Source organism: Oryctolagus cuniculus, chromosome 6 (assembly GCF_051225735.1).
Source record: "Oryctolagus cuniculus isolate XC-2025 breed Fujian yellow rabbit chromosome 6, ASM5122573v1, whole genome shotgun sequence".
In the NCBI taxonomy this organism is placed as follows: domain Eukaryota; kingdom Metazoa; phylum Chordata; class Mammalia; order Lagomorpha; family Leporidae; genus Oryctolagus; species Oryctolagus cuniculus.
Genome location: NC_142872.1, coordinates 79,384,132 through 79,409,529, shown reverse-complemented (window position 1 = coordinate 79,409,529; position 25,398 = coordinate 79,384,132). Strand labels below are relative to the sequence as shown.

The 25,398-nt window shown below is 42.3% G+C and overlaps 1 protein-coding gene across 7 annotated transcripts in view; it reads right to left on the bottom strand.

Moving 5' to 3' along the window:
- Window positions 1–9,170: 9,170 nt before the first annotated feature.
- RGS20 (regulator of G protein signaling 20) overlaps window positions 9,171–25,398 on the bottom strand; it is an 88,139-nt gene continuing 71,911 nt past the window's right edge. For all 7 annotated transcript variants that reach the window (XM_008255529.5, XM_089335239.1, XM_089335237.1 and 4 more), the window contains 3 exons: window positions 23,036–23,119; window positions 16,055–16,289; window positions 9,171–10,169 (listed from right to left, as the gene is read on the bottom strand). In XM_008255529.5, the coding sequence (XP_008253751.1) occupies window positions 9,981–10,169; window positions 16,055–16,289; window positions 23,036–23,119 (508 nt within the window). In that variant the 3' untranslated portion in view covers window positions 9,171–9,980. The remainder of the gene's footprint in view (window positions 10,170–16,054; window positions 16,290–23,035; window positions 23,120–25,398) is intronic.

Genomic DNA, 25,398 nt, shown 5'->3' with positions numbered 1-25,398 from the left:
TGTGATGTTCACCAGTTCCCTACCCTCCCCCTATTTCACTGTAGAAAATTAGTCATTCAAGAGGAATTAAATTCCCTTCTGGAAAATGTGGGGACAGTCATTTGATGGAATTACCAGTGAAAGCTGCATTTCAGAAAGTAAGCAAAGTGCTACCTTTGAAGATCCTAATTCATAGGAGACTGACAGATTCTTGAGTAGTAATGGAAGAATTGTGTTCAAGAACAGTTAAGTAACTTGAAGTCACTCAAAAGTAGTAGTTCTCATGACCATGGCTGTGTCACATTACCGATAGCTATCAGTAAAAGTGGAGCAAGTTCTTATGGGAAATTTGTTCACATCTGAATCTTCAGCACCCACAAGAATGCCTGTTCCACGGTAGGAGTAGTTTTTTGTGGTGGTATTTATGTCGGTGCATTACAGTTTCTTCTTGGCTGCACACTTGGCTGCACAGAGCTAAGGTGTAAGGAGTGTTCCACACATTGAGGACCTACAGAGGTAGGATAGATTAACTATGGGTTGGTAATGTTTTACACTCTTAACTTTAAAGGAAGAATTGTAATGAGCTAGAGTCTTAAGAGATCCCTTCGGGGCCTTTAATTCTGTGAAGTGATGCAACAGTTTTATTAAATGATTTTTTGCCCCAGATCAACCTGTGTACTCTTGTTTGTCCAAATGGAGAATGGAAAATGAAAGCACAGGTAACCACTTCAAATGCTTCACATTCTTTGATTCCTCTCCCTGATACTATATAAAGACAGTTAACTATCTTTTTGTTTCCTTAATGAACATGACTGCAACAATAAAAACACAGTTCATATGTGCTATGCCACTGAGACTGATTATCCTTCACCCTTCCATGGATGAGTTAACGTTGCTTTGAAATAAAAGTTGCACTTTAATCTTTCTTTTAAATTAAATAAAAATTGTGTAATAATTTGAAACTATAGCTGATTTAAAAAGACAGGAGAGCACTGGAATTTGGGATGACATAGCTACAGTTTTTATCTGGCAATAGTACCCAAATAATTTTCTGATTGATTTAGGGGCACCTTTTCCCTTCCATGTTACCCTGGTGGGTCTCCAGTGTCCCATCCCACCCTGTTCTTCTCTGAGATTATTATGTATTTCAATGATAGCTGTAACTGGGTCTCCCTACCCCAGTTTGCCTACTCTGCAGATTTGTATGTGATGAAGTGGAGGAAACTGGTATGAAGAAAGCCATGACAATATCAAATTGAGCAGTGTGGGTGTTAGCACTACCATGGGCTTCTTATGAAAGCAAAGCCATTTGCTTTCCTCTTAAGCTCTTTTAAGACAGTTTTGTATCATAAGCAACTGGAAAAATCCTAAATTGTTTTGAATGAATACTTAAAGAAATTTTTGATATCAGAATGTCAAAAGTTATAAGAACACTGCAAGGACTACCAGTTCATCTACAGAAGTTTCTATTAGAGTTATGGGTCAATACTGGACTGATTTATGTCAGGATGCCATTGCTGATCTGTTTGAAATTAAGTTTTTATTCTGGATGGTAACATAGAATCTTGCCAATAACAAAGTTAAGTGTTCAGTGTTAACTAAGCACAAAGTTTATAATATTTCTAGAACCTGTTCATCTTGCACAACTGAAGTTTTATACCCATTGAGCAGTAACTCACCATTTCCCCCCATCAAGTTTCACCCATCATTGTAATCCCTAAGTCCTGTCAGAAATGACAGGATTTCCTTCTATTCTATGACTGAATATGTAGGTTGTGTGTGTGTGTGTGTGTGTGTGTGACAGAGTTATAGACAGTGAGAGAGAGAAAGGACTTTCTTCTGTTGGTTCACTCCCCAAATGGCTGCCACCTCCAGTGCTGTGCCGATCTGAAACCAGGAGCCAGGTGCTGCTCCCTGGTCTCCCATGCAGTTGCAGGGCCCAAGCACTTGGGCCATCCTCCACTGTCCTCCCGGGCCACAGCAGAGAGCTGGACTGGAAGAGGAGCAACTGGCACTAGAACTGCCCATATGGCATGCCGGCATTGCAGGCGGAGCATTAACCAAGTGAGCTACGGCGCCACCCCACCCCCACTTTTTTTTTTTTTTTTTTAAAGATTTTATTTATTTGAGAGGCAGAGTTAGAGAGGGAGAGACAGAAACTTCTGTCTACTGGCTCTCTCCCAAAATGGATGCAATGTCCAGAGCTGGGATGATCTGAAGCCAGCAGCCAGGAGCATGGGCCATCTTCCACTGCCCTCCCAGGCCATAAGCATAGAGCTGGATCTGAAGGGGAGCAGCTGGGACACGAACTGGTGCTCATGGGATGCTGGTACCTCAGGCAGAGGCTTAACCTACCACACCACAGCTCTGTCCCCTGTAGGTTGTTGTTGTTGTTTAATATTTATTTGTTTGAAAGGCAGAGAGAGAGAGAGGTCTTCCATCCACTAGTTCACTCACCATTTGGCTGCAATGGCTGGAACTGCTGATCTGAAGACAGGAACCAGGAGCTTCTTTCTGGTCTCCCACACAGGTGCAAGGTCCCAAGGACCTGAGCCATCTTCTGCTTTCCCAGGCCATAGCAGAGAGAATTGGATCGGAAGTGGAGCAGCGGGGACTCAAACCGGCACTCATATGGGATGCTGATCAACTTTACCCTCTACACCACAGAGTCCCCCCCGCCCCGTAGTTTTTTTTTTCCTGTTTATTTTCATCTACGTGAAAGAGTGACGAGAGATTTTCCATCTGCTGGTTCACTCCCCAAATGCAACAGCCAGGGCAGAGATAGGCCAAAACCAGGTGCCCAGGTCTCCCTTGTGGGTGACTGTAACTGTTACTGGGCTAGCTGCTGCCTCGCAGGATGCATTAGCAGGAAGCTGGATTGGAAGTCAAGCATCCAGAACCTGTAACTGGCACTCTCATTTGAGATATGAGCTACCCAATCAGTGGTTTCACTTCACCACAACACCTGCCCTTGATGACACAGTATTGCATTGAATATGTGAATACCTCATTTCCATTATCCAGCAGTCCATTGATGGATATTTAGGTTGTTTCCACATCATGGCTATTGTTATGATACTCCAATAAATAGGAGTATATGTTTCTCTTTTGAGATACTGATTTCAGTTCTTTTGGGTAATTTCCCAGAAGTGAAACTGCTGTGTGATATGGTAATCCTAGTTGTAATTTTTTGAGGAATTGCTATAGTTTTCCAGAGCAGCTGCACCATTTATGTTCCCATCAGCGGTGTACAAGGATTTTAATTTTCCTACATCCTCACTTCTCCCCTTTTGTATTTTTGATGGCCATCCTAACATGCATAAGACAGTATCTGTTGATTTGCATTTCCCTGATGATTAGAAATATTGAGCATCTTTTTCATATAACTATTGGCCATTTGTATGTCTTTGGAGAAATAACTATTCAAGGCCTGAATCCATTTTTAAAATCCGGTAATTTGTTTTCTTGCTATTGAGTTGTAGGAGTCCCTTAAATAATTTAGGTATTACCTCTTAGATATGATTTAAATATTTTCTTTTATTCCACGGATTGCTTTCTCACTCTTTCAGTTGTTCCTTTTGTAGAGCAGAAACTTTATGCTTTGATATATTCTGACTTGCCTTGCTATTGTAGCTTCTGCTTCTGAGGTCATACCCAAGAAATCATCATCAGGACTAATGTCATAGATTATTTTATGACATGTGTTTTGTAGGAGTTTCACTGTGTGAGATCTTAATGTTTAAATCTTTAATTCACTTGGGATCTATTTTCAACATTTTTCTTTTAAAGATTTATTTTTATTTGAGAGGTAGAGTTACAGATAGAGAGAGGGAGAAACAGAGAGAGATCTTCCATCTGCTGGTTCACTCCCCAGATGGCCACAACAGCTGGAGGGGGGCTGATCCAAAGCCAGGAGCTTCTTCCAGATAATCCATGTGGGTACAGGGGCCCAAGTACTTGGGCCATCTTCTGCTGCTTTCCCAGGCCACAAGCAGAGAGCTGGATTGGAAGAGGAGCAGCTAGGACTAGAACCATAGGATGCTGCCACTTCAGGCAGAGGCTTAACCTACTACGCCACAGCGCTGGCCCCTTTTGCATCTTCCTGGAATTATTGTGTGATTTTTATCCTACAATCTTGTGGCGTATCACACTGATGATTTTCTTATGTTACTCTTCATTGTATCCCAGAGGTAAATCCTACTTGATTATTGGTTAGTGATCCTTTTAATGTGCCAATGAATTCAACTTGTTAGTTTTTTGTTCTTTTTTTTTTTTTTTTTTTTTTGCATTTACGTTAATCTTGGGTAGTGGCCAGTAGTTTACTTTTCTTGTGGCATCTTTTTTCTGTCTTTGGAATCAGAGTAATTCTGGCTTCAGAAAATAAGTTTGGAAGTGTCCACTCCATTTTGGAAGAATTTGAAAGGAGCTGTGTTAATTATTATTTAAATGTTCAGTAAAATTCACCAGTGAGGCATCTGCTCCTGGGCTGTTCTTTGATGGGAGACTTTTTATTACTAATTGAATTTCCTTGCTTGTTATTGGTCTGTTTAGATTTTCTGTTTCCTCATGATTTCATCTTGGTAGATTGTCTGTTTCTAGGAATTTATCCATTTTTCACCATGTTGTCTAATTTGTCAGTGTATAAGTGTTCCTAACAGTCTTTCTATATTTCTTTGGTATCCAGTATAATTGTCTCCCCATTCATTGCTAATAATATATATTTTTAAAAGATTTATTTATTTGAAAGGCAGAATTACAGTGAGAGCACACGCATGCAAGATCTTCCATCCACTGGTTCACTCCCCACATGGCTGCAAGGGCCGAAACTGGGCAGACCTGATGCCAGGAGCAAGGAGCTTCCTCTCTGTCTCCCATCTGGGTTCAGGTGCCCAAGCAGGGAGCTGAATTGGAAGTGGAGCAGCCGGAATGCCAACTGGTGCATATGGGATGCCAGCGCTGCAGGTGGCAGCTTTACCCACTATGTCATGGCACCAGCCCCTCAACTTATATTTTCATCTTTCTATTATTAGCTAGAAATTTGTCAGTTTCATCTTTTTCAAACACTGATTTTTTTTAAATTTGTTTTCAGATTTCTATTTTATTTCTGATCTAATCTTTTATTTTCCTTTCAACTAACTTAATTTCTTCTAGTTTCTTGAAAGGTATAAAGTTAGGTTTATTGAGATGTTTCTTCTTTTTAACAAAATGTTTAAAAACTTCCCTGGTACTGTATTTGCTACATTCCACCTGGATATTATGCTTTTGTTTGTCTTAATATATTTTTAGTTCACCTTTTGACTTCTTTTACTCATTGCTCAAAATCTGTCAATTTCCACATATTTATGTATTTTCCAGTTTTCCCTCTGTTCCTTATTATTGTGATAGGGAAAGATACTAGGTGCAATTTCAATCTTTTTAAATTTGAAAAGATTTGTTTTGTGACTTCACATGTGGTCAGTTCTGGTGAATATTCTTTTAATTTTTTTTTAAATTTATTTATTTGAAAGAGTTACAGAGAGGGAGAGACAGAGATCCATCTGCTGGTTCATTCCCCCAGCTGGCCGCAATGGCCAAGCCTGAGCCAGGCTGAATCCAGGAGCTAGGAGCTTCTTCCTGATCTCCTATGTGGGTGGCAGGGGCCCAAACACTTGGGCCATTTTCTGTTGCTTTTCCCAGCCATTAGCAAGGAGCTGGATTGAAAGGAAGCAGCTGGGACATGAACCAGAGCCTGTATGGGATGCCAACACTGCAGGTGGCAGCTTTACCCTCTATACCACAATGCTGGCCCCTCACCTTGGACATTCATTTCTTTGTGTTGGGAAGATTCAAAATCCTCTCTATTAGCTCTGCACAACTGATTTTTGCCAACCATGATTATCCTACTTAAATGTTATTCGTCCTATCCACCTGTACCCTTATCCCCATTAACCATCATCTCCTGAAGTGTGTTTTGTGTGTGACTGAGAATGTATGTTCTGCTGGGTGGAATGGTCTGTAAATGTCCATTTGGTCTAGTGTTGTTCACATCCTCTGTTTCCATATTGATTTTCTGCTTGGATGCTCTACGCATTATCCAAAGTGGAGAATTAATGTCTCCTACCGTTATTGGATTGCTGCCTATTTTTTCCTTTCAGTTCTATCACTGATGTTTTATATATTTAATGCTTTGATGTCAGCTGCATATGTAATTGTTACATGTTCCACTTAAATTGGCCCCTTTTTTATTATAGTACCTTGCTTTGTCTCATGGTATTTTTTTACTTTAAGTTTGATAAAAGTATGTCTTCTATTTGCATAATTTCTCCATTCTTTTACTTTCAGCCTATGTGTGTCCTAAAATCTAAAATGAGTCTCTTATATACAGCATACAGTTTAGGTTTCTTTTTGCCACTTTATGTCTTTAGATTGGAAAGTTTAATCCACTTATATTTAAAGTAATTATTAATAGTGGATGACTTTCTGTTGCCATCTTGTTCATTGTTTCCTGTCTTGGAGCACCCTTGGCTTTTCCTGTCTTACTGTTTTCTTTTGTATTTTGTTGATTTTTTTTAATAGTGACATGTTTTGAATCCTTTTTATTCGATGCATTTTCCATAGGTAATTTTTTGTGGTTACCACAGGCTTGCATAAATGTCCATCCTTTCCCCCTCTTAAAATGGCAGTCCTGTTTCTTTTTTGAGTTAAGACCGGTTTATGAGATCAAATGTTAATTGATCCTCTCCCCACTAAAATTTGGTGTTTAAGTAGGTCATTGTTTTTAAATTCAGACTTCCTATTCACAGGCTATTTAAATTTAGCTCCTTTTAAAAATAATTTGATTACTTATTTGCCTTTGTAGTATCTTCCTACAGGACAGTTAATCCAAATAGGTATATTATAATGTTAAGTCTACAGTTTCATCTCCTATGGGGGTTAAGCTGGCATTACTCAGGAAAAACTCTATTTGGCATCTGCTGTATTTTATCTAGATTAACAGTTTTGTAGACATATCAGGAAAGCAAGAAATGGTTTGGCTTCAAGTTTACTAACAAAAAAAAAAAACTTCATTAGCCGGCGCCGTGGCTCAATAGGCTAATCCTCCACCTTGCGGCGCCGGCACACCGGGTTCTAGTCCCGGTTGGGGCGCCGGATTCTGTCCCGGTTGCCCCTCTTCCAGGCCAGCTCTCTGCTATGGCCAGGGAGTGCAGTGGAGGATGGCCCAAGTGCTTGGGCCCTGCACCCCATGGGAGACCAGGAAAAGCACCTGGATCCTGGCTCCTGCCAGGATCAGCGCGGTGCGCCGGCTGCAGCGGCGGCCATTGGAGGGTGAACCAGCGGCAAAGGAAGACCTTTCTCTCTGTCTCTCTCTCACTGTCCACTCTGCCTGTCAAAAAAAAAAAAAAAAAAAAAAAAAAAAACTTCATTGTTTGACTTGTGTAGGGCAGTACTATCTTCATCTACAAAGCCTATTTTTTATAAATGTGTGTTTTGTTGTGTTAGATTCAGTAAGCAAAACTGGCTGCCTGGGACTTCACGAGTCCTGAGGTAGAGCGCATTATTGAAGGTTCTTACCCTCACCTCTCACAACTGGTTTTAATACCTTCTGTTTCTGATTTTTAGTTTAATTCCATTGTGGCCAGAAAAGGTACATGGGACGATTCTAATATTAAATCTGTTGAAACTTACTTAGTGACCGCTCTTGTGCCTCCTTGAAAACACTACCACATTCCCACACATCCTTTACATCTAGCCTTGTAAATCTCCATAGGGATTCTCATGTCTTCTTCATCCACACGGGGGTTATCCTGAAAGCTCCTTTTTCAGGCTTCAGTTCTCCAGGTGATGACAGTAGTCTGTGTGCTGGAAAGCCCAAGTCGGTGCTGCAGCCTGGAATCTTGATTGCCCAGGCCTCTACTTCTAGCTGGTTTTCAGACATCTCCTTTGGTCTTCCAGTCACCTCACTCAGTGTGTCCATGACTGGACTCATTTGTGATCAATTATAGGTATGTTCCCTTCTGTTTCCAGCACCCCCCACAACATACACATTCTTGTTCTGTGTTTGTGTACTTTGGCTTTGGTGATTACCTACACCATAATCTTCCCATAAACTTTCAGGGCTCCCATAACTGTGTCTGTCCCACTTGGTACCTACTGCACTACACTGTTGCTATTGACATGTCTGTGTGCCTCACTTGAATGTTAACTATTAGAGGACTTAGAGGAATGTTAACTACTAGGGCTTATGACTTAATAACAATGATATCCTCTTGGTTCAGTTAAAAATTATAAGATATGGAATAGAAAGCTCATGTAAGAGATTTATATCTGGGGGACAGTGCTGTGGCGTAGCAGGTAAAGCCATCACCTGCAGTGCCAGCATCCCATATGGCGCCAGTTTGAGATCTGGCTGCTCCACTACCAATCCAGCTCTCTTCTGTGGCCTGGGAAAGTAGTAGAAGATGGCCCAAGTTCTTGGGTCCCTGCACCCTTGTGGGAGACCCTGAAGAAGCTCCTGGCTCCTGGCTTCGAATTGGCACAGCTCCGGCTATTGTGGCCAATTGGGGAGTGAATTAGTAGATGGAAGACCTCTCTCTCTGCCTCTCCTTCTCTCTCTGTGTAACTCTGACTTTCAAATAAATAAATAAATCTTTTTTAAAAAAGATAAAGATATCTGGGAAAGAACACATTATTTTCTGCAACTGGACTCAAGGAGGTGAGCATAGATGCTAATCTACACGTATTTACAGGTTGTATGGGAAGTTGAGGGGTGATTAGGGGCACAATTTCCATAGTGAAGGAAGGAGAAGGTAAAATGGTTTGCTGAGAAAGGGAGAGGGTTTTAGGGTTGGAGCTTGAGTAGAGTAGGGAAAAGAAGTCAGACTATTGAAGTACCAGGTGAAGGAGGTGATCAAGAGGAGAGCTATCCCATATGAGGGGTGAAGCATGGTGTAGGCTTCTTGCAAATTAATTTCTAACCTCACATCATTCCAGACTGTGCACATCTTTCCAGTGTATTATGGCAATGGATTACTTCAGGGGGTTTCAGGTCTTACACATCATTTCACTCATAAGCTATGAAGTTATTCCATTTACCTATGATAAAATTACGGAGATCTAAAGACAGACTCAGTCTGGGAGCTAAAAGATAGGTTGTGTGTATTGCTACTTGTTTAATCTCATAGTTCCTGAATTTTTACATAGGAAAACTAGGATTGAGATAAAACTCTTGTGCTTTATTTTTGTTAAGAGTAAAATGCCCATTTTTGATAGTAAAATGGAAATGTGCTTGTTTTGAAGTTTTACTGTGAACGAGACTAAATTGTGAAGTTTAACATTCATTCTTCAGATTGACAACTTCTGATAAGATAATGGTAACTCTTTTCCATAAAAGGATTTTCTAAGCCCTGTTCTCTTACCAAACATTTGAGACTAACTTACCTAAGAGCACAGCGCTTTACACTGACACACACATAAATGTGTCTACATACTTATACATACTGTAACATAGGTGAGATAACAATTTTACAAGGGTGGTCAAATTTTTTATAAAATGTGAACTCAGGTACTGTGATGGCACTGGTAAATGAAGTATGCAAACCAAAATTGATGGAAGGAAGGGGTGGGTAGCTGAGAAGCACTTGAATGTGTGTTCTTTTCAGGGGAGAGTAATTACTGACCTCATGCAAAACAAAAGTGATCTTATTTGCTCCCGTGGATGTACATGCTCCGGGCAGTAGGGCGTCTTCCAGTGTATCCCTCACCACTGAGAACATACTACTGTTACTGTAAATGCAAATACGCTATCTTCCTAAAACAGCCGTATCCCAGTTTTTCAAAAAATATCACTAGAGGAGGCTGCAATTTACGTTGTGAATATAGAGCTGTCAAAGGAAGCATCTGTTACCAGAGCAGCCTCAGTGTTACTCCAGCAGAAGATAGCCCTACTGCTAAGTTCCCTGTGCTAGATGCAATCCGTGAGTTATTTTTATTATTTTATTAATAATAAATATATTTGAAAACTCCTATGCTTCGATTGATTTCTCAGCTAAGGACTGAAGCAAGTCCTTATAGAGAGAAGAGTTCATGAATCGGGGATATGAGTCTCTGTGCATTAGGGTGTAAATCTGGAGTTGAGCATCATCGAATATGTGTTGGGATGGCTCCACCATGTTTCTGTTGATGACTTCTCTGACTCGGGAGTCTAAGCTGACCTGCCAATAGAAACAAATAAGAGCTGTATTAGATTCTTCTCTTGGTCAGTCCATCTCAAACTCCCGTGGCTTGTTCTGCTTTTTAAAGGTCCCAAACAAAACAATCCAAATTGTCGAAAGAGAAACCAAAAGCATCAGCAACAGGCATTCTTAGGTTTCCGGGGCATCAGCAGCCCTTGGAAGGCTTGCTTACCAGATGGCTGGGCCTGTCCCCGCAGTCTGACTCAGTGGGTTGGGGAGGGGCTTGGGAATGTGTAGTTCTGATAAGTTCTAAGTTATGCTGGCAGGGATCTCACTGATTTAGGAAACCACAACATTATTTTAAAGAAAAGAGGGTGGCATGCCCAGATTTACCTCTTGCTAATTTCCTAATAACACAAGGACCAGGGCTTGGATGCCTCAGGCTTCTGCCCAGCCAGAGCACAGGAACCTTAGCTGGACCATCTCTGCTCCAGTTGGCCTTGCTAACTCAACTGCCATGAAATTATTGTGCTATAATGTAAAACTAAAACCAAAGGCCGGCACCGCGGCTCAGTAGGCTAATCCTCTACCTTGCGGCGCTGGCACACTGGGTTCTAGTCCTGGTCGGAGCGCTGGATTCTGTCCCGGTTGCTCCTCTTTCAGTCCAGCTCTCTGCTGTGGCCCAAGTGCTTGGGCCCTGCACCCGCATGGGAGACCAGGAGAAGCACCTGGCTCCTGGCTTCAGATCAGTACAGTGCACCGGCCGCAGCGGCCATTGGAGGGTGAACCAACAGTAAAGGAAGACCTTTCTGTCTCTCTCACTATCCACTCTGCCTGTCAAAAAATAAAAAAAATTAAAAAAAATAAAAAGCTAAAACCAAAATTGCTAAGCCGTTCATTTAAATTTTGACTTCAGTGGTCTTTCCAGCTGCATGTAAGGGCACTTCCAAAACTTTGTGGGGGGCCAGCGCTGTGGTGTAGTGGGTAAAACCACCACCTGCAGTGCCAGCAGCTGGTTCAGGTCAAAGCTGCTCCACTCCCAATCCAGCTCCCTACTGATTGCCTGGGAAAGCAGTGGAAGATGGTCCAAGTCCTTCAGCCCCTGCATCTCTGTGGGAGACCTGGAACAAACTCCTGGCTCCTGGCTTTGGATAGGCCCACCTCTGGCTATTTCAGTCATCTCAGGGGATGAACCAGCAGATGGAAGACCTCTCTCTCCCACAGGCTCTCTCTCTGCCTCTGTAATTCCACCTTTCAAATAAATAAATAAATCTTTAAAAAAAAAAAAAAGTTTGTAAGGGCCGGTGCTGTGGAATAGCATGCAAAGCCACTGCCTGTAGTGCCAGCATCCCATATGGGTGCCGGTTTGAGTCCTGGGTGCTCCAGTTCTGATCCAGCTCTCTGCGATGGCCTGGGAAAGCAGCAGAAGATGGCCTAAGTCCTTCAGCCCCTGCACCCATGTGGGAGACCTGGAAGCTCCTGGCTCCTGGCTCTGGATGGGTGCAGCTCTGGCCATTGCAGCCACCTAGGGAGTGAACCAGCAGATGGAAGATCTTTCTCTCTCTGCCTCTCCTTCTCTGTGTAACTCTGCCTTTCAAATGAATAATTAAATCTTTGAAAAAAAAGTTTGTAGGAAAAAAGAATTAAAATATATTTAATTTAAAACAGGATTAAAAGATATTTATTTTTGGTGGAAAAATTAGAAATTATATTTTTTTCATAATTGCATTTTCTGTGAATTTTGAAGGCACCTCATACACAAGGGCTTCAACATTTTTGCACCAAATAAACTTATCTTTTAATTGCATTTCTGAAGTACCCTACATATAGCCACCTTCCTTCCAGAAGGCATGCCTGGCCTACTCACAGGTGTACCTCAAACCTGACACATCTGAAGCTGACTCCTGACACCTCCAGATCTCCTGTCCAGCTTATGAAGGAATGAAACATTCTGGCCCCACCCAGTTCGTCTGTATCCTTCCTTTTCCCTGTGGCTCTCTATTGAGTCAAGTCCCAATGACCCTACCTCAGCACTCTCAAATCTGTGCATCTCTTCTCTTCTCTCTGCCATGACCCTGTGGCGGTCATTTGAAATTTCCTGTTGGGTCTTGGCAGTGCCCTCCTACCTACCTGTTCCCCATGCTCCATGGCTCAGCGAGGGGCTCTAAAGGTAAACACCATCCTGACACTCCAGCTCCAGCCCTTGTACTGCCTCCTCAGTGTGCTCAGATCCCAGTCCAAAGCTTATTATGCCAAAGGATGAGCTTCTGAGGCCTTAGATGAACTGCTTCCACCAATTCCCCAGCTCCACTGCACTGTTTCGCTCAAGAGCCATTCTGAGCCACTTGGGACTTAAAGAAGAGTTGGAATTACCTTCTCTTCCCCTGTATCCTGCCTGATGAAATCTGTTTATGCTTCAGGTCATTCCCCACAGCCCTGAGGTAAAGGTGTCCCTGTTCTCCCTGAGCGATTATTCCTAAGGCAGCAGCACTTGCCACCAGGTGATCCTCACTGTCTGCTTCCCGAGTATAAGGGCCAGTGCTTCTGAGCACCTGTTCCTGGGACTGTTCAATACTGATTGCTGGCTGAAAGGATGAGAGTTCCTGCACTCGTTAGGGAACTGGACAAGCAGCAAACAAAAAACATCCCAGTTCACAAACAGAACCTCATTCTTTACTACAACCCAGTGAAGACTGTCCCTGCAAGTCAAGTGCTCCTTGGGTCAAAGCCCCATTAGGGCCTCTCTGTATTCTGCAATGAACAAAGGCTTATAAGAGCCCTGTTGCCAAAGACTAATGCATATCCTTGCTCGCAGCCCTCCCAAATCTGAAGGTAAGTGTGATGTCCGCTCTGCACACAGAAGGAAACCGGCACAGAGCAGGTCAGAAATACACCTGCAGTTATGCAGCTAAGTGAGAAATGGGATAAGAATGCAAGCTAATCTGACTCCTAAATCTATGTACTTTAAGTTTTTCAATTTTTAAATTTCAAGTAATGGATGCTTATACTTGGGGGGAAAGATCATATTATCATTTTTTGCTTCATTAATTTGCTAAGTTTTTTTTTTTTTGGTTGTAGAGTTTGCTTCCTGTATTCACAAGTTCAACATCCACAGATTGAAAATATCAAAAATGTTTTTTAAATAGGACCTGTACTGAACATGTACAGGCGTTTTTGTCAGTAGTCCCCAGAGAATACAGTATACCAACCCTTTACATGGCATTTACTTGTGTTAGGTATTGCAAGTAATTTAGAGATGACTTAGAGTATATAGGAAGATGTGTGTATATTATATCCAAACACTGCCATTCCAAACAAGGAACTTGAGCATCTGTGGATTTTGCTATCTTCTTGGGCTCCTGGGACCAACTCCCTGTGGATTCCAAAGAATGGCTATATACATGAAAATTTTTGTCTTGAAAAAGAAAATCATGACAAAGTATATGGAAGTCATAAATTAAAGAACCAAAAATCTCTTGCTTTTTATGAATCCCACATGGATATAACTTTCTGAACTCATTATTCAGGAACGTCCGCTGAGTGTCTCCTATTAAGGCAAACTTGGTAAGCAACATGGAGCCCTATTGCTCTTCACCCATGTTTGCTTCCCTTCCTGTTTGCCCAGTTTCAACCAAATACCCCACCACCTGGACTACCCAGACCAGACACATAGGAGTCACCTGTTACTAACTGTCCTCTGCCTCTAGCCTTCTCCTAATCCATTCTGCCACCATATTCATCTTTTCTTTTTAGAAAGCTTTTATTTAATGAATACATAGGAACAGCTTTAGGAATAAAGTGGTTCTTCCCCTGCCATGCCCTCTTTCCAACACCCACTCCTGTCCCACCTCCTACTCCCTCTCCTATCCCATTCTTCATTAAGATTCGTTTTTAATTAACTTTGTATACAGAAGACCAACTCTATACTAAATAAATATTCATCTTTTAACATGCAAATGTGGGGTCAGCACTGTGGCGTGGTGGGTTAAGACACTACCTACAGCACCCGCATCCCGTGTGGGTGCAGGTTTGAGTCCCAGCTGCTCCATTTTTGATCCACTTCCCTCTTAATGTGTTTGGGAAAGCAGTGGAAGATGGCCAGAGTGCTTGGCCCCTGCACATGGGAGACCTGGATGAAGCTCCTAGCTCCTGGTTTTGACTTAGCCCAGCCCTGGCCATTGTGGCCATTTGGGGAGTAAACCAACAGATGGAAGACTTTTCTCTATTTTTTATCTTTGCCTCTCCCTCTCTGTAACTCTACCTTTCAAATAAATAAATAAATAAACTTTTCAAAAATGCATTTGTGATGATACAAGGAATCTTCAAAAAGTCATGGAAAACACATTTTGAAAAACTTATGCATGGATTTCAAAGTAAACATTTAAGTAAACATCTTTTAATTCCATTTTTTTCCCACAAACATTTAAAGTACCCTCGTATTACCAGGCTAAAGTCCAAGGGTATCCCAGGACACAAATCAGAAAACCTCAGCATGGCAGCCACATCTCTCCATGCTCTAGAACCATTCCCTTATGGGTGATCCCATGGGACTGCCTGCCCTGCCCATGCGGGAGGTTGGGAGGGATCCCACATCCTGGCTGCTGGCCAGCAGCAGGAGCTCCAGGCCCATTTCCCCCAACCCCCTTACTGTTGGAAGCTTTGTGGCTGTGCCTTTAGGATTGATAAACGGAGCCGATAAGCAACTCCCACATTCCAGATATGGGCTGGTTGCACAAAGGAGCCCAGGGGCCTACGTGGCTGACATGACCTATAAGTTGATTAGTTAGGGATCTTTTTGGCACATTGCCCCTTCTGCCCTATAGAATTGCTGTTACTACCCCAGGTTTTTTATTCCCCTCTTACCCTATAGAAGTCTGTGCCTAATTTCTAAAAAACGGACATGCTCATCAGGATTGTCTCTGGTGTTTCTTGTCTAGAGACACTTGTTGCTCTTCCAGCCCGACAGCTAAGGGTCTCGCACAAAGAGGCCTCATTCTCTTTCTAAATCTCCTCCTACTGCCTGCCCAGTCCTGCTAGGCTGGTCAACACCTACCACTTCAGGTGCATTTCCACTCCCAGTCTCCTACTGTTATCCTTGGCTCTTAAATCCCACCCTTTGAGATGTCCTCATCCCACTGTGTTTCTGCTCATTTCCTTTTGGTTGTCCTCAGTGTCTCTACAGCCTTACCGAGTCCTTCTTCCTCATTCTCACCTTGCCTTACTGTGGACAGCTCACTCCACCAGCCCTGTGCAACTGCTGAACCGTCCCAACAAGGGGCCTTGCCAGTGTGCCCACCTCTCAGTGAGCCCCTTGACACAGGGGGCCCTGCTTAATTAGCCTTACATTCTTTGACACATACTAGGAAATAACAAAGGGTTTTTATAATTCAACCTACAACTTTGAGAACAACCAACCTCCAAGACTTTAGATCTGAAGAAACTACAACTCTGAGAGGTGGAAACTTGCCCAGTTTCACTCATCTAATGATTTCTCTGATAGGTGAAGGACCTCCTGAGGAACCCATTGCCATATCAGTGTCCTATCAGGGTTGTGTAACTCTAACATAAAGATACCTGCAGACAGACTTTGCTTAGGATAATGGATCATTTGATTTAAGAGGCTGCCTATATCCGGTGTAATATTTCTAAACAGTGTTACTAGAAAAATGCATAAACTCCCCCTTCTGGAAAATCTGATGAAAGATATGGAGACTTTCCCAGAAAGATGCATTTTTCACAGATTTCAGAGGCACTTGGGGCTCATCTCTGAGACACTGGTCAAAGGGGTTTGAAAACCACAAAGGAGAGTGGAGTCTTTGTCAGGGTTTGAGGTAGCTGTGACTACAGGGGTGGGTACAATCAGGCACTGATGGGGTTCACGTTACTAGTGGCTCCTGGGAGAAGACCCTTGCATGTGCACACACCTCTTTAGGAGACAAAATGGAAATGTAGTCTTCATATATTATCCTTGCTTTCTCTTCAATAATGTTTTTATTCGTTTCTTTTTTCAGTTCTTCACAGGCCAGCCAGAAAAGCATGTTTTCCTCACTGAATTCTGTGCGGAGGAACTCCCGGAAGGCGTTTCTGCCTGCTGGGGTGACCATCAAGTTGTCGAAGGACTGAGCCCAGGCATTGACTTCCTCCAGCGTAGGACTCGGGCTTGAAGGGGACCAAAAGAAAGGAGGCACAAGAGACCTATTATTGGTAGTGAACCTGAGCTGCATCACCAGAAATCTACCTTCCCCTCCCTCTCTGATAATGAAAAATATGTGAACTTGACCCTTTTGGAAGGGAAGGGAAAGAGCTATTCTCATTTCCTCAAACTTTTGGCCAAACCATACAAGTTCACATCTTCAAACTGTTTAGCTTGGCTGCATGGTGACTGCCCAAATGCTTACAAACCAGTTGTTAGAATAACTGCTAAGAACATATTTCTTACATCTGGACACATTCTGGCAATAATTTCAAATTACAATAGTAAAGAAAAAAACATCCCAACCATCAGACCCCAAACTCCCTAGTCACCTACAACAGAACTCAGACAGATTTAGCAATGCTCAACATGGAGAACAACAATGGAACAGTGTCTTTCTTTTTTTTTTTTTTTTTTCTTTTTTCTGACAGGCAGAGTGGACAGTGAGAGAGAGACAGAGAGAGAAAGGTCTTCCTTTTGCCATTGGTTCACCCTCTAATGGCCGCCGCACCGCGCTGTTCCGATGGCAGGAGCCAGGTGCTTATCCTGGTCTCCCATGGGGTGCAGGGCCCAAGCACCTGGGCCATCCTCCACTGCACTCCCTGGCCACAGAGAGAGTTGGCCTGGAAGAGGGGTAACCGGGACTAGAACCCAGTGTGCCGGTGCCGCAAGGCGGAGGATTAGCCTAGTGAGCCGCGGCGCCGGCTGGAACAGTGTCTTTTTAACACATTTTTAAAATTTATGTAATATTTGAGAAAGAGGAATGAATGTTTGTAATATAAATGCAAATAATGAAGGGTGACAAAGTGAACACTTGTGAATGTACCAATTTACCTTAAGAACCAAGACATCACTGACATAGCTGCTATTTCTCCATGCAACCTGTCGCCCCATGACCTGCCCCAACTCTATTACACTTGATCTGGGGGCTAAACCTTTTTGAGTTAATAATGATCCTTAATATCTCTTTCCTTTGTCCCCCCCCCCCCATAGTTTTCATATGTATGTGTCCTGAGGGATGTACTCCTTAGGTTTTTTTTTTTTTAACTATATAAAAATGGTGTATGTTGTCCTTTTTGCGACTTGGTTATTCTTTACCCAACATTATGTTTCTAAGTGTTGTTGGATTCACCTAGGTCATGGGTGAGTAGGATTCACCTCTAACTTTACATTCTTGAACTATCCTCATCAAGTTGTAGTTCCACTGTTAAACTGTCCTCTTAGATTTCTGAGTAGTTATATGGGAGCTGAATACCCATATTATCTACTCTTTTTTTTTTTTTTTTTTTTTTTTAAGATTTACTTATTTGAAAGACAGAGTTATGGAGAGAGGTAGAGACAGAGAGAGAGGTCTTCCTTCTGTTGATTCACTCCCAGACAGTCTCAATGGCCGGAGCTGCACCGATCCGAAGTCAGGAGCCAGGAGCTTCTTCAAGGTCTCCCATGTGGGTGCAGGGTCCCAAGGACTTGGGCCATCTTCCACTGTTGTCCCAGGCCATAGCAGAGAGCTGGATCTGAAGAGGAGCAGCTGGGACTCGAACTGGCACCCATATGGGATGCCAGCACTTCAGGCCAGGGTGTTAACCCACTGTGCCACATCGCCAGCCCCATATTATCTACTCTTGAAGTGTTTTGTAGATGGGGCCAGCGCTGTGGTGTAATGGGCTAAAACCTCTGCCTATGGTGCTGGCATCCAATATGGGCACTGGTTCTATCCCAGCTGCTCCTTTTCTGGTTCAGCACTTTACTATGGCCTGGGAAAGCAGTAGAAGATGGCCTAAGTACGTGGGCCCATGCACCTGCATGGGAGACCTGGAAGAAGCTCCTGGCTTCTGATTGGCCCAGCTCTGGCTGTTGTGGCCATTTGGGGAGTGAAGCACTGGTAGAAGACCTTTCTGTCTGTCTTTAACTCTACCTCTCAAATAAATAAATACAATCTTTAAAAAAAAAAGAAATTTTTTGTAAAATTTGCCTATAAAACCATCTGGGTCCAGTTTTGAATCTATAGAAAGATTTTGTTTTTAAAGATTTATTCATTTGTTTTGAAAGTCAGAGACACCAACCAGTGCCCATATGGGATGCCCGCACAGCAGGAGGCAGCTTTACCTGCTATGCCACAATGCCAGCCTCTGTAGAAAAATTCTGTGGGTTGAACTGTGTCTCTCCAAAACATATGTTGAAATTCTAACTCCTAGTACCTCAGGACATGACATTTGTAGATTTAACTACATTAAGATGAGGTCACTGGGGCTAGCACTGTGGCGTAGCGGGTAAAGCCGCTGCCTGCAGTGCCAGAATCCCATAGGGGCGCCAGTTTGAGTCCCAGATGTTCCATTTCCGATCCAATTCTCTGCTAGGCCCGGGAAAGCAGTAGAAGATAGCCCAAGTCCTTGGGCCCCTGCACGCACATGGGAGACTCAGAAGAAGCTCCTGGCTCCTGGCTTCGGATCAGTGCAGCTCTGGCCATTATGGCCAGCTGGGGAGTGAACTAGCAGATGGAAGACCTCTCTCTCTCTGCCTCTCCTTCTCTCTGACTTTCAAATAAATAAATAAATCTTGTTTTTTTGTTTGTTTTGTTTTGTTTTGTTTTCTTCAGATGAGGTCATTAGGGTGAGACTTCATCCAGTATGACTGGTATTTTCATAAAAAAGGGAAACTTGAACACAGATACAGACACTTGTAGGGAAAATAAGCAGACACAAAGAGAGGATAGCCACGTGACTGGAGTGAAGTCTACAGGCCAGAGAATCCAAGAGCTGCTGGCAACTACCAGAAGCTAGAAGAGGCCTGGAGGGATTCTCCCCTAGAGTTGTCAAAGTATAGAGAAAGTGTGGCCCTACTGACCCGTTGCTTTTGGACTGCTGTTCTCAGAAACTGTGAAATAATAAACTGTTGTATGCTACCCAGGTTTTGGTATTTTGTTATGGAAGTCCAGGCAAACTGAAATCGAATGTTATTCATTGTTGATACAGCTTGATAGTCATACAACTAGTTTGACCTTTGATTTATTCTTGCATGAGTTTTATTAATTTCTCCCTGTTTAAGAATTCGCTCAAAGTGTAGTGTCTAAATCACCATGTTCATTGGCATAATCTGTTCCCAGTGTTATCATCCTACTAATTTCTGCTGGGTAGTTATTATATTTCCATTTTAATTCCTAATATTATTTCATTATATTTCTTTTTTTGGCCACTCATAGCAAAGGAGGCCCTACTATAAATTATTATAAATTTGTTTTAAAGAATCAGCTTTTGCCTTGGTCATTTCCATTGTATCTGTTTTTTATTTCATTAATTTCTGTGTTTATATATTTCTACCTCCTTCCTACTTTCTTTGTGCATATTCTTAATTTGGACATTTAGTTCAGAAATGACTGGTCCTCCTTTTTGTCTGTTAGAAACATTTAGGGTTATATATTTTTCTCTATTGACCCTTCCCTTTAAAAAAAAAGATTTATTTATTTGAAAGGTAGAGTAACAGACAGGGAGACACAAAAAGAGAGATCTTCCACCTGCTGCTTCACTCCCCAAATGCTCTCAACAACTGGGAGTGGGTTAGGCCAGAGATAAGAGCCTGGAACTCAATACAGGTCTCTCACATGGGTGGCAGGATCCCCAACACTTGAGCCATCACCTGCTGCCTCCCAGGGTGTATAGAAAGCATATTCTATTTCATACATTTATTGAGATGCTTTATAAGGTGATGCTTGGTCACTTACTGTAAAGGTTTAGTGTATACTTCAGAAACATGTATTTTCAAATGGTTAGATGCAGGTTTTCACAGAAGCAGTACAAGTATAGCAGGAAGTGGGAATCTGGGCTTGAAGCCAGGACTCAACCCAATTTACTCCCATGGGTTAAGCATTGTAAAATATGTCTTCACCACTAGGCCAAATACCAATCCCTGCAACAATAATTTTTCATTTTTATGACTTCTATTTTATTCTTTTTTCAATATTCCTTCCTGGTCATTAAAAAGAGTATTAAACTCTTAGAAGTTAGATTACTTTCCTTACTTATATATTGTTTAACTTTTGCAAACCACATATAATTTTTTCTTAAGCTTTTCAGTTTTGAGATAATCATAGGTTCATGTTTCATTGTAAGACTGCTATCAACTATGGGATTTCTTTTTGTAGAAATGAACAGATACTGAAATAAGGAAGTGGTTGCATGCTATTGTGAATATTCTAAAAAGCACCAGCTTGTAAACCTTCAAATGGCTTTGTGTTATGTGAATTTTATTTTAATAAAAATTTTTAAGAAAATTAAGGGAAAAAATACCAAGGGATCTCAAGTACTGTTTGCCCAATTTCCTCAAAGGGACACCTTGCAAACTATGAACACAGTCCTCTTGGCCAGTTTTGATAGTTGAATTCTTCTGACTCATTTTTGTGAATCTAGCTTTCATTTCTTTAAACACTATGTTTTCTTATAGTTAATTCTAACACCTGAATTCCTCTGGGCTCTACATCTGAGTGTTATTTCTACTGATTCTCATTTGTGGTGGGCGGCTTCCTTTCAGTTTGGTCATCTCTTAGACCAAGAGCCCATATTTGGTTGGTCTCAATCTATGGGAAACCTGGGGTCAAAGTTGAGGATGTTGCCTTCCCTCCAGAGAGGATGGGTGTTTGCTTCTTTTGAGACCTAGAGGTATTTGCTGGCCCAGGACCACTTGAGCTTCTTTCAGTGATGGTGGAATCTTCTCCCTCCGGCAATGATGCTACCAGCACAGGTGCTCCTCAACTTACAGTCACTGCACGTAATGGAGAAGCAGTCAAGCCCAGCATGTGTTGAGTTCTTGCCTCCGACCTAGGACACTGTTTGTCTTACTCAGTCTTCAATAGCCTTTCATTGGCTGAGCCACAGCTAACTGTGACTAGCCCACTTTACACATAAGGAAACCGAGGAAGATGGCACTTAGTAGACTGCATGGCCACAAAGGCATGCTGACCCCAGGTGAAGCACTCACACTACGTTGCCAATGTACAAGCTTTTAACAAACTCTTAGCTCTGTGGGAGATTTCAACAGGCCTCCCAGAATTTGTAAAAATCTGGGCAACGATAAATAAGATAAAGAATGAAAAAATACTTAAGTAAAGTTTTGGACCACTAAGTTATTTTCTTCTAAAGAATAACCAATTTGACAGAAAACCTATTTGAGAAATGGCTTTAGGATATTTGGCTAATGCCTGCAATTATAAATGCATAATCCTAAGAATAGGTATAAGAATCGTTAAGTTAAATTAAATTAATTGATAATATATGAAAGAAAAATGACAATTTAAAAATATTGTATTATGTAAATTCTCTGTTTTCCTCCCCAAATACTTAGTTCTTAAAAAATACATTATCCATTTAGTATAAATTTACCACTTTAAAAAAACTTAGGGTGAGCAATGTGGTACAAAAGTTTATGCTGCCACTTAGGATACTCATATCAGAGTGCCAGTTGGAGCTCTAGCACCTCTGTTTCCAATCCAGTTTCCTGCTAATGCACCTTGGGAGGCAGCAGGTGATGACCCAAGTACTTGGGTTCCTGCCACCCACATGGGAAATCTGGATGGAGTTCCAGGCTCCTGGCTCTGGCTTGGCCTAGCCCTGGCTGTTGTGGATATGTGGGAAGTGAAACAGCAAATAGAAGATCTCTCTCTCTCTCCCTCTCAAATAGATGAAAATAAATAAATAAGCATCAAGCTTTTTTTTAAAGATAATTTATTTGAGAGGCAGAGTTACAGAGAGAGGGAAAGACAGAGAGTGGTCTTTCATCTGCTGGTTCAGTCCCCAGATGACTGCAATTGCCAGAACTAGGCTGATCTGAAGCCAAGAGCCAGGACGTCCTCCAGGTCCCTCACATGGGTGCAGGGGCCTAAGCACTTGAACCATACTCCACTTTTTCCCAGGCCATTAGCCGGGAGCTGATCAGAAGTGGAGCAGCTAGGGGACGGCGCTGTGGCATAGTAGCCTAAGCCTCCACCTGTGGCATCAATATCCCATAAGGGTGCTGGTTCATGTCCCAGCTGCTCCACTTCTGATCCAGCTCTCTGCTTATGGCCTAGGAAAGCAGAGGAAGATGGCCCAAGTCCTTGAGCCCCTGAACTCATGTGGGAGGCCTGGAAGAAGCTGTTTGCCCCTGGCTTTGGATCAGCCCAGCTCCAGCCGTTGCGGCCATCTGGGAAGTGAACCAGTGGATGGCAGACCTTTTTCTCTGTCTCTCCCTTTCACTGTCCGTAACTCTACCTCTTAAATAAATAAATAAAATCTTTAAAAAAAAAAAAAAGGAAGTGGAGCAGCCAGGATCCAACTGGCAGCACCCATATGGGACGCCAGCACCACAGAGGCCCAACCTATTCTGCCACAGTGTTGACCCCAAAAAATGGGTTTCTTAAACTTTCCTGAAAATCAAATAGGCATGTTTCATTATGGTCTTTAATTTTGAAAAGCACATTTTGTATATAAAAACAGAGTAACATCATATGTTTTGTCCAGAAGCATCCATTTATATTTGCAATTAGCAAAGGGATTAGGTGGATAATAGAACTGATTTCTCTTCCCCATCATACAATGAGTGAAAAAGGAATTCTACAGGGGGAAAATGAGAAGCCACAGTAGGATTTGATGCTACAAAATTACAAATTACAGTGAGAGAGAAAGAAAGAGAAGAAGGTTAGCATTTCTGATGACTTAGTGAGCTGAACAGCATGAGAGTTCACCTTTCCTCACAGGCTGGAAGGTCCGCCGCTCGGAATTCACGGGAAGCTGCTGTGAGTCTCTGATCTTGGTTTCGAACTGTGAGACTGGAAGAAAAAAAAAAAAGACATTCACATGTTGAATCGAGATCAGTCTGTGTCAAGGAAGGATGTTTTACAAAACACTTTAAAGAGAACTTCAGATCCCCAGATGGAATTTCTTGACGGAATTTTTTCTTGAAGAAAAAGTACCCTGGATTTTGAAATCCCTGCAGTGTTTTCATGGTATACATTTTTCATGAATTCTTGGAAGATTCCTTGTACATGGGTTTCAAAACTGTTTTGCCCAAAAACACACGTTTATTTCAAGAACTCAGACAACTCAAGTAGAAAAACAAGTAACTCAATTTAATAATGGGCTAACGACCTGAATAGACATTTCTCCAAAGATACAAAGATGCCCAAGAAGTATATGAAAAGGTACTCAACCTTATTAAGCATCAGAAAAATGCGAATGAGAACCACTATGAGATACCACGTCACACCTGTTAGAATGGCTATTATCAAAAAGTCAAAAGAATAATAATTCTTTTCATAAAAACAGGTTCATTAGAAAATAGTAAACAAGTGAGGCTGGTACTGTGGTGTAGTGAGTAAAGCTGCTGCCTGCAGTGCTGGCATCCCATATGGGTGTCGGTTTGAGTCCTAGCTGCTCCACTTCTGATCCAGCTTGCTGCTATGGCCTGGGAAAGCAGTGGAAGATGGGAGACCCGGAAGAAACTCCAGGCTCCTGCTTTGTATTGGTCCAACTTTCGTTATTGCGGCCATTTGGAGAGTGAACTAATGGATGGAAGACCTTTCTCTCTTTCTCTCTCTTTGTCTCTGTTTCTCTGTAACTCTGCCTTTCAAATAAAATTTGAATAAAAGGGAAAATAGTAAAAAACAGGAATATTTTGGGGTTTTCATTTAATTTTCTGCACCTTAAAATATTACACAATGCCTCGTCAAAATGGAGATGTTATATATTTATAGGCATGTGTACAGAAAAAGCCAGTGCATAACCAAAACCTACCACTGGGGACCGGTGCCATGGCTCACTTGGTTGATCCTCCGCCTGCGGTGCCGGCATCCCATATGGGCACTGGTTTCTAGTCCTGGTTGCTCCTCTTTCAGTCCAGCTCTCTGCTGTGGCCCAGGAAGGCAGTGGAGAATGGCTCAAGTCCTTGGGTCCCTGCACCCACATGGGAGACCAGGAAGAAGTGCCTGGCTCCTGGCTTCAGATCAGCGCAGCTCTGGCCATTGCGGCCATTTGGGGAGTGAACCAACAGAAGGAAGACCTTTCTCTCTGTCTCTCTCTCACTGTCTAACTCATCTGTCAAATAAAAACAAATAAAAAAAAAACCCTACCACTGTTTCTTTCAAGAGAGTTTGATTGCTTCTACACATTTGTATATTTCTTTGCAAATTTATTCCAATTATTTTTGTTGTTATTGTAAGTGAAATTTCACTCAATCTCATCTTCTAACTGGTTACTGTTTGTACATATGAAGCCCATTTATTTATTAAAGCTTTATCAAGCCATCATTTATATGCCATACCCTTTTTTTTAAAGTAATCTTTTTTATTTTTTTTATTTTTATTTTTTGACAGGCAGAGTGGACAGAGAGAGAGACAGACAGAGAAAGAAAGGTCTTCCTTTGCCATTGGTTCACCCTCCAATGGCTACCGCGGCCGGCGTGCTGCGGCCAGCGCACCGCGCTGATCTGATGGCAGGAGCCAGGTGCTTCTCCTGGTCTCCCATGGGGTGCAGGGCCCAAGTACTTGGGCCATCCTCCACTGCACTCCCTGGCCACAGCAGAGAGCTGGCCTGGAAGAGGGGCAACCGGGACAGAATCCGGCACCCCGACCGGGACTAGAACCCGGTGTGCCGGCGCCGCAAGCGGAGGAGTAGCCTAGTGAGCCGCGGCGCCGGCCTATATGCCATACCCTTTACACAGGTAAAGAGTATGGCATGATTCAATGGCTTTAGTATACTCACAAGGTTGTGCAACCATCAACACTATTTAATTCCAGAATGTTTTCATCACCCCCAAAGAAACTTTGTACTTTTTAGCGGTCATTCCTTATTACCCATGTCTCTTAACTAAACGAGCCCCAAGGAAACACTAATCTACTTCCTGTCTTTATAGATTTCTCTATTCAGAATCATAATATGTGGTTGTTTGTGGCTTGTTTCTTTGACTATTCACTATTTTCCAAGTTCACTCATATGTACTCATATCAGTATGTCATTCCTTTTTATAGATGAATGACATTCAATGTTATGGGTATTACACATTTTGTTTATCTATTATTAGTCAAGAGACATTTGGGTCACTTCCACTTTT